This window comes from Sinocyclocheilus anshuiensis, unplaced genomic scaffold (genome assembly GCF_001515605.1).
Source record: "Sinocyclocheilus anshuiensis isolate Anshui unplaced genomic scaffold, SAMN03320099.WGS_v1.1 scaffold1472, whole genome shotgun sequence".
Taxonomy (NCBI): Eukaryota; Metazoa; Chordata; class Actinopteri; order Cypriniformes; family Cyprinidae; genus Sinocyclocheilus; species Sinocyclocheilus anshuiensis.
Window position 1 is genome coordinate 1,061,665 of NW_015542453.1, and position 9,979 is coordinate 1,071,643.

Genomic DNA, 9,979 nt, shown 5'->3' on the forward strand with positions numbered 1-9,979 from the left:
GGGTGTTTCTGTTCAACAGTCCAAAACACGTTAAATAAAGCGCGCGCATCCGTAATAAAACGTGCCTAAAGGCCTCCTGAAGCGAATCCATGTGTTTTTGTAAGAAAAATATCCATATTTCAAACGTAATAAACACTTTTCTATCACTTCCGCTATCTGTCATACGCGGAAGCAGTTCCAGCGGTTGACGTAGGATGTATGCGTAGCGTGATTAGTGACAAACGCGGAGAGATAACAAAACAAAACGCCGGTCATGAATTAGAAGCACAAAACGAGGTTTTGTAAAGAAAAATGTCGGAGAGTTTCGATATAAGCCAAGAGGAGACTGGTTTTCCTTTGTTAAAGTAAGGACATTTTGCTTCCTTAAACTCGTGAGACTAGTATATCTCAGAGGCGTGAGCCATCCGCCGGAACGCTTCCGCATATGACAGTCAGCAGAAGTGAGAGAAAAGTGTTTATTACGTTTGAAATATGGATATTTTTCTCACAAAAACGCATGGATTCGCTACAGGAGGCCTTCATTACCCCCCCAGCCGTGTGAGGCACGTTTTATTATGATGCACACGCTTTATTTAACATATTTTGGACTGTTTAAGAGAAACACCCACCCACTACAATAATAACGATTGGAATAGCCAGGACAATTTTTAATATAACTCCGGTTGGATTTGTCTGAAAGAAGAAAGTCATATACACCTAGGATGCCTCGAGGGTGAGTAAAACACAGGCTAGTTTTAATTTTTGGGTGAACTAACCCTTTAAGCATCTCGTGAACTCCCAGGGATTTGTTAACCCCAGTTTGGGAAAGCCTGCATAAAATATTTATTTTGCTGTTCTACATTATATAAAATATTGAAAACAGTCTGTAGTCTTCTTTCAGTTTACCAGGTTTGGCTTGGTCGGTTTTTGCTTCAGTTTCCAGGTCTTGTTTCTTCCTCTGATTTATTAGGGTCATGCTGGGCTTTCGCATGTTTGGAATTGTTGAATGAATATAGATCGGTTCTGCAAAAAGAGTGAAAAGATGAATAAATATGGCAAAATGCATCACAACAATATGCTGGCAGTTTGTTTTATGGTCTGTACAGCATTGTGATGGAGTTTTACAGTATTTACCTGATGTGAAATCTGCATTCACTGCCTGTGGCGATACAAACAGAATCACATCCTATTATAAAGTCTATATAGTTCATCAAAGCAAAAAGCAGTTTTTGATCATTTTAATTAATTAGCCATATCAAAAACAATGTACCTTAATGATGTCCTCTGGAGACTTTTCAATGGCTTTGAGCCTCTTTAGAATCAGCCCCTCATTTGTTGAGATGTTCATTTCCTCTCTCTCCAACGCTTCAATCTCTTTCTCTATCCTACAGAGAATTTGTTACAATAATTGTTTAAATAAGACTTTCTAAATATGCAGTCCTCAAGAGTTCTCCTGGCACACACACACACACACAGATTGACCTCTATTCCCGGGTCAAGTCACACAAGAGTGCCATCCCTGACAAATCACCTGTCACTTTGTTTGCACTTTTTGTTGCATAGACATGCTAGACCCAAGAAGCAATGAGTTGTTAAAAGGTTATGAAAGCAATATAAACAAATATTTAATAACAGACATTTGAATTTACTCATACGACTGATGTTCAGTCAGAATCAGTCATCAGTCTGAATCATTTAACACACTCTCTAATAATGAAACCGACAGCAATATATGTGCTAGGGTGCGACCTGCATGTAGCAGCCTTTCAAGGACACTGGAACAGCTTTTTTTAGCATCCTTCTCTGACTTCATTGCTACTACAAAGCAATGCAGTTACAAAGCATTGCACATCTCTTGCCTCATACTTCACTCGAATAGATTTCATTACGGCACCACTGGACAAATGATATTAGCTGAGAAGCATCACACCAGCCCTGAAGTTCTTTGAGTTAAATACAAAAGACCTTTAAGAGATTAAACTCTTAACACAATGATCAGATTTAAAATGCATTCAGCAGATTTCAGTGCACCTGATTTGCTACGATAATCTCAATAAATTAACTGGCAGTCCTAAATAGCAAAATGGTTTAGATCACATAGTCACTGGCTTAAATATAGTGTAAATAATGCTACAATAAATAAATGTAACTTTATTCTTTCATCTTACCGATGTATGGTGCTCTTGAGGTGCTTAGTTTGTTGTGCATCTTCAAGAGCTTTTTGTGTTTCCTGTGCATTACTGCTGTTCACCCCTTCCATGAGCCACAGATCTCTCATGGATCTTTTCTAAGAAAGACATATAGAGATGCTTCAAATCCCAGACCATAACAATTCTGAAAAATGCTGATGAACAGGAAACTATACTTCTAACATCAAGAAGGTACCTTGACATGTTGAAGCTTTAGTTTCTCTCTGTCAATCTCAAGCCGTTTGTGGGCAATTTCTTCTTGGATTTTTTTCTTATTCTGTGGAAAAATGAACTTAAGAATTTATATAGAGACATAGAACTAGCATAGCTATGCAAGTGGTTGCAATACAGTTGTTGCAAATTCCAGAGCCTTGAAATAAGTAGACAATCCCATGTGGTTACCGTAATAGCTTGAAGGCGCTCCTTTAAGAGTTCTGCTTCTTCCATCCTGCCTCTGGAGAATAAAAAAAGAACCATTTATCCTTTATATGACACTACAAAATCATCACTAATACTAGTAGGGCTGTATTTTGAGATCTGTCTAATGTCTCAAAGGGTTGTTGGGTGATATGTAAGTCAAACTCCATACAGTGACACTGATATTTGGCTACTTGATTTAAACTTGCCTTCTGCTTTCTAAACATCACTGCGGTTCCATGAATAGCAGCAGTGGTAAAACAGTCTCTGCAATGCCATAAATAATAAATATCATAAATAATCTGCCTGACAGGGTTTGGTTGCCCGTGTCTGAGTGTGTGACCCCTTGTAGACGCTGCCGGGTTCCATAGACATCCAAGTAAGGCCTTAGGCTAGAACTTGCCCCTTGAAGCAGCTTCATGCTTCATTCACCCGATTTCCAGTGTAAAGTCAAAATGTATCAAAGACTTCTGCTTTCCTGTCCCAAACCTATCTTCAGTAACAAAAGGGCCATTTGGCATTCCCGAAGGCACAGAAGGGCTGATATCGATCAAGGCCTGTAGGCCAACATGTGTATACATCGGGGGTCTGCTAATTGTCACACCTTTTGCCCAGTGGTGAAGTTGTAATCTGCTGATTGGTCAGTTTGAATGTCTCACATTTGGTTTTTAGTCACATGGTCAAGGAAGGGATAAAATTAATTGTTCATGTTTTACCATCCTTCATCTATTTTGTAACTAATTAAACTGTAACCATGACAAAATATTGTTATTAAACCCTTTCAATTATTACTTATGTGCTAACTAGTCTTAATTCAACATTAACTTTGAAGTGCTACCTATTGCAATACAATATAGTCACTCAATAGCAACGCTCTCCCACATATTTAGCTATTCTAACTGCGCTTATTTCCGTCGTTGGTATAAGTGGCAGTGGGTGGTAATAGGCTAGAAATGTACAGTTTTATACCATCGTGCTGATAACGTTTCTTTAGTCATTCGGCAATCCTACAGCCTGAACCACCATAGGGAAACCATCCTTACAAGCTCAGAGAACGTGCATGAAGGTTAAGGAACGATTCAAATCTCGGGAGACCTCTCAGGGTGAGAAATGAGTAGTTCGCACCTGGCCAGAGGATAGGGAGCATGTCGCGAAGCATGTACTCAGAAGAGTACTAGCCCACGAGAAGGACCCGCAGGTCCTGAGACAGGTTCTGATGTCCTGAGACAGGTCCGCATCGAATACACAAGAACTAGCAGTAGAGTAGATAAAAATGGATCATACTCACCAACTATGGCTCCCGCGCATGACTCAGGCTCATGGATATAGGCTGGAGGCGAAGTCCGAAGCCTGGACCTTTGTGGAATAAATGATTTAAAGGCAGCCGAGCGCGTCTTGGCCTCCTTAAACTTCACGACCACTGTCTCGACGGAAGTGCCGAAAAGCTCAGAAAGGGAAACCGGCGCATCAAGAAGAAAGCCCTTCTCTTTTGACCCGATATCCACCAGACTCACCCACAGATGTCTCTACGTAACCACCATGCCCACCATGGATCTGCCAATGGCAGTGGCGGCCTGCTTAGTGGCACGGAGAGCAAGATCCGTGGTGCAACGCAACTCAGCCACCTTATCAGGGGATAGACCCTGCCTTTATCCAGCTTACAGCCTGAACCACCGTAGGGAAACCATCCTTACACCAGTTAAATATCTCTTACAATAGGCCAGATGTGACCTCCTGTGATTGTCACATCAGCTGTAATGCAGGAATATGAAACAATATTGTAAAGTTACAAGCAAAGCAATGAATGGCTCAGTGCTTCCTACAAAATTCTTTATCAGCATGTATAATTTTATCTAGGTTCACTGTTGTTGCTTAAATTATCATTGACATGAATGGACATAATGCTGACTTGATTAAGTGAGTCTTTCTGACCTCATAAAGCTACAAAGGTTGTTTTTATATGTTGATTTTTGCAAGCAACCACAAAGACAACAAAATTGAACGACATGCTGTCTTTGTTTTATTTTGCACTAGGGTCAAATATGGATTTTTTTTTTTTTGCCACGATTATGTAGATTTAGCAGTACAGGAAACACTGCAATGGATTATCATATAGAATACATTTTAATTCACCTCATCTACTTTTGATCTACTTACCTACTTCTACACTTAGGCATATCTTTGCTAAAGATACTTCAGTTTTAGGTTTTAAACCAATACAAGTACTTGTCTAGAAGACTGCAGGGCCGGTGTCTGTGGGTCCCCAGGCTGCTTTTTCTCCCCAGGAAATGTGAGACCGACTCCAGACTTCCTGTCCCATGTTTCATACATAGACAGTATCCAGTGCTGACTCAACACAACCCTGCTCATCTGCTTTAGATATAAGGCTGCTCACTGCCCGGTTTATTAACATACTAAAAAACTGTCAAGGATAGTTGCTTAGCATTTGCCTGTATAATAAAATGAAATGTATATAAAATTACTGTCCAAAAACCTTTCCAGGAGAGACATCATTTATTTTGATCTCATTGGTAATTTCAATTAATACCAAAGCATCATCTACAGATCTGTGGATGTTGGTAAACCCTTATGCTCCAGAATTCCACTAGACTCAGGAACAATCCAAAAATAACCAGGGGTACATTGCCTAATAAATCCGACACAGTGGCACACCAAACCATTGGGTCGCTTTTTTCCCTGACACAAAACCCCACAAAGTTTTCAGAAATTAATGCAATATAAGGGCCAGAGAAAAAAAACGGCAAAACAAAAGTGAAAGAATAAAATGAGGAATTAATCAGATTATTAATAAATACCCTCTTTTTGAAAACTGACATGGTGAGGGCATGGTCTAAAACCCAGTAGAACTCATGCAAATTTAACCAGATTGCACTGCATTTTACTGTGTAACTAGTGAAAAAGGCACAAAAATTAATTCTTACAGATGAAGTTACATCTGACAGTTTTATAGAAAAAGCACATATTCAAAGCAAACTGAACAAGCTGATTGGCAGATAACATCTTATATGATAAGTTGTTTCTGGGGTTGAACACTACATGCTTTGCAAGCCTCTCCTGCACATGGTCAGTTTTCCTGTCAGTTTTATCCTAGAGGAAGTTTCTCTCTAATCTCCTCTAATCTGATCACCAGTCAGTTAAAATGTAAATCTCTTGTGGCATCTGCTCCCATAACAATATCCTGACTAGACAAACATCCAGGAATTGTACACTTATTATATTTGAATGCAGATATTGGACATCTTAAACTTTATAAAACTATGCAATATTTTATCCAAAATTCATCAATATATGAAAAACAACTGTTTGTTACATTTTTGTGAGCATGCAAGGTGTGTTCACGCGTGTAAAAACATAGAAAATGGGGCCTGAGTTGCAATTCAATTAGTTTTAAAATGTCACTGAATATTTTAATGACCAACTCTTTTGAATGACTTCTTAAAATAATAAGTGAAAGTTTAAACCCTCACTTTTCCCCAAACTAAATGTCACCCAATCCACAGACAGGTTTCCGAGACCATCGATTCACGTGCAAATGAACTCTACAAAACTTTAGACAAATCTTCAGCAGGTTATGGGATCAGTTAATTGACCTTCACACTATGTTGTATTTGTATCTTCACTAAGCAAAGTAAAACGGCAGAAAACACACTTACCGGGCGGCTGAAGACGAACGGATATCCAGAAGGGTTTTGTGAGTTAACGCGCAGCCATCAAACGGCTCTCATTTAGGCGCGCGCAGGTGCTGTAGGCAAGACTGACAGTCCTCCCTTGAGCCAATGAAATGCCAGTGAGCTTCAGTTATTCAGTCTCTATAGTCTCATCAGTGAATGACGACAGCCCACACCCTTTTAAGCTTGTGACAATTTATGCCTCTGTGTTTGTTATATGTGGAGATTGCATTTTCTTGGAAGAAAACACACCATAATAAAATGCTGAAAAAGTATTTTTTAATTAATACACCTTCTAATTGTCTAACTGTCCAAATACAGACATTAAAAAATAAATAAATAATGATAATAGTAATAATATTAATAAAAACATAGGAACTACATTTTGAGAAAAGTGAGTTTTGACTAAAATCCAAATATGATCTGTCCTGTGAGTGAGAGATACAATAGGATAGGTTCTTGTTCTTGTTCAATGTTCTTTTAATCTAGTTTAGTTTAATATGAAACCTTTTTACTGGGCTTTAGGGTGTACAGAAATGTATCTTCATTCAAAACATCATTAGGCTATACACTCCAGAGCTGCTTTCTGAGTAGAGAAAAACAGTGTCACAAATCATTTTGACGTGAGGCGACTCACAAGCTGCAGTCAAGTGTCAGACATTCCTACATGCATACTTCTGTTTATTCTCACTAGCCATAGAAAATGAGACCCACAGCAGGACGGGACATTCCTACTGCTGCATCTAATGAAGAGAATGAAGAATGCTGAGATCTTTCATGAACTTCCCAGCTCAAATTGATATCCTTCACAATGCTATCCTTTAACAGTGGTTTTTATTTACTAATTTAAACTAATAAAAATGTAGCCAATTCACCAAAAGAATAAAAAAAAATATTCAAGAGCATGCACTTTTGTGTTCAGGACAGACGCTGCAAATGTAAAAGAAAATGACACAAGCCTCCCTACAGTATAGCATCTGTCATACTTTCTGCTTCCTGCTCAAATGACACATGCTTTTAGATATTTAGGGTGTGTGAGGTGGGGCATTCACAGGCTCGTGCCCTACTGACAGCTGAGGTCACCCAGTGCTTTTACAGAGACCTCCAGAAAAAACAGCAATGGTCATCAGACTGCAAACCTGCTTCATAGCATACTGATAACAAATGTTACCATTGTTTGTTGTAAAGGTTAAGATAGAAACTCTTCATTTTAGATGTTGGTTAATTTGGTTACTTGTCATTTAACTGTTTTTTTTGTTTTTTTTGAGGTAACATGAAATATATCTAATACAATATCTGCCAGTGTTGCTCTTATACTGTAAAACTGTATATGCATGAATGAATCGGGTTTTCAAAATGAAATTATAATATGGTAAAATTATTATAATAATAATATATCATTATTATAATATTAAATTCGAATGAATGAATATTTGATGGATGAATAAATAGTTCTAATACAAGATTCACTGATCAGATCAGTCGTGGCAGACTAGGTCTATTCTTTACTGATGTCTAGAGATGAGACCTCTTGTTCTATCACTTTTAATCCTCTAAATTTCTACAGAATTCAAGGCCTATTACTACTTTTTGTCCTTGTGACAGAATGCACCTTTACATCTGCTATGTGGCATCCAAGAAGGCACTTAACCCACTTTTCTGTCCTAATCCAATTAGGCTGTCACTCTTCCCACAGGGTATTGATCAGACAAGTGGAGTGTGTTAGTGTGTGTTCAAAGGTGACGTGATCCTCAAACTCAATTCAAGCCCTTAGGAACTGTATTTCCCATGTGTGTAAGTGTGTGTGTGCCTGGTATTTACCACGTTATGAGGACCAAATGTCCCCACAAGGAAACCAGTAAATTTTCACCTTGTGTGGACATTTTTTGGTCCACATGAGGAAACTTTTAAATCACAGAATGAAGTTTTTAGAAAATCTAAAATAGCAGAAAGTTTTGTGTGAGGGGTAGTGTTAGGGTAAGGGGATAGAAAATACAGTTTGTACAGTATAAAAACCATTACACCTTTGAAATGTCCCCATAAAAATGGAAACGTGTGTGTGAAATGTATGTATAAACTATATTTGATCATATCAGTTCAACTTAGATTTAAGTCCATTTACGTTCTGTGCACCTTGTAATATTGCAGTGTTTCTAATCTGCCATTTATGATAAGCATACAGTGTAATATTTTCCCACAACCTGTCATTTTTAACTCATAAATCTGTGGGTGCCACATGTTACACAGCAGAAAGGCATTTGTTGGGTTCTTGTGAGACAACCAAGGTCTGGTCATCCCCATAAAAATGGACATCTGATTTTCGAGCTCTGTTGTCAAGTCATGCAAGATGACTTCAGTGAGCCCTTGCTTCTCAAGAACATTTTGTGATGTAACACTTAGAAGGAACAGAACAGTGACAGGAATGTAATGAGAGGTGAGGAAGTGCTTTTTATATAGTTTAAGTGGATATTCTAAAACTGAACTTTTTTTTCTTTCTGGTGAGTCACAAAATCTGACACAGGGCAGTGTGATTAAAAAAAAAATCTGATTATTCTGAAGTGTTACCCATATTCAAACAGCAAATGAGAATAAGGCAAACCTAAAAGCTGTTGTTCATTGTTATTTTTATTGCCATGGACACCCCATTCTAGCATTCTAGCAGCCTGTCATTAGTCACTCACAGTGAACTCGACATCGACAGACTGAGTTCGGTACATTAACATTGGCACTACTTTTAGAAGAAAATAAATGTGCATTTAATATCTAAAGCCTGTAAGTGACCTTTAATTTATTTGCCCTGATTGCTGCATGATATGCTTACTGGAACATAATCTTTTTCTTGCTTCAATAGTGACAGAGTTCCCGTGTTATATGTAGGACAGTCTCATTTCTTCCAATCCTAAAAAAAAAAAAACAGTAGGGGAGATCTTTAGCATTAATAGACTTATAATGAGAAAGACTATATTACAATATCAAATTTAATGCAAGAGTGTTGCAGTTGGCCCCATTATGTAACAGTACTTGGAGATATAGAATTATAAACAGTTTGAAGTTAAAATGTCTAAATTATGAATTTGTTTAGTACAAACATGCAGCTTTTCACTTCACAAGACTTTAATTGATGGACTAGATTACTTGTGAATTGGACCTTAAAATAAAGTGTGACCATAATGATAATAGGGACCAATTCTCACTATTAATTAGTTGCCTATTAGCATGCCTATTAATAACATATTGACTGTTTATTAGTACTTATAAAGCACATATTCTGCATGACCATATTCTACATCCCTAATCCGGCCCAATACCTACATTTAACAGCTACCTTACTAACTATTAATAAGCAGCAAATTAGGAGTTTATTGAGGCAAAAGTCGTAGTTAATGGTTTGTTAATGGCTAGAAATTGGACCTTAAAATGTGTGACGTATAATAATAATAATTTGTATATCTCAGGAAAATGTCCCAGTTGAAAATATTTTATGAATGTAATTCATAAATTGTGCTTTATTCAAAGTTCCAGTAGATGGCACTGCTCTGCATCAGATGCCCGAACCAGGTGGATCGCTCAAAAAGTAAAGAAAAATCAGCAGCATATCTACTACACTGACAGTGTTGTTCTCCATAGCACTCTGGTGACTCAATTCAGCAATAGCATCATGGAAATAAAATGTCCCACATACTGAAAGTGTGTTGACCTTACAAA

At 37.8% G+C, this 9,979-nt stretch overlaps 1 protein-coding gene across 2 annotated transcripts in view; it reads right to left on the bottom strand.

The window, feature by feature from the left end:
• Positions 1 to 6,382, bottom strand: part of palmda (palmdelphin a) — a 13,320-nt gene extending 6,938 nt beyond the window's left edge. The window contains exons 1-7 of one of the 2 annotated variants that reach the window (XM_016493265.1): positions 6,260 to 6,382; positions 2,571 to 2,622; positions 2,365 to 2,445; positions 2,148 to 2,266; positions 1,250 to 1,364; positions 1,114 to 1,138; positions 886 to 1,002 (exon numbers count right to left, since the gene is read on the bottom strand). In XM_016493265.1, coding sequence (XP_016348751.1) covers positions 886 to 1,002; positions 1,114 to 1,138; positions 1,250 to 1,364; positions 2,148 to 2,266; positions 2,365 to 2,445; positions 2,571 to 2,615 — 502 coding nt within the window. In that variant the 5' untranslated portion in view covers positions 2,616 to 2,622; positions 6,260 to 6,382. Of the gene's footprint in view, positions 1 to 885; positions 1,003 to 1,113; positions 1,139 to 1,249; positions 1,365 to 2,147; positions 2,267 to 2,364; positions 2,446 to 2,570; positions 3,028 to 6,259 lie in introns of those variants that run through there. The other variant, XM_016493264.1, reaches the window with a different exon arrangement.
• Between the last annotated feature and the right edge of the window lie 3,597 nt (positions 6,383 to 9,979).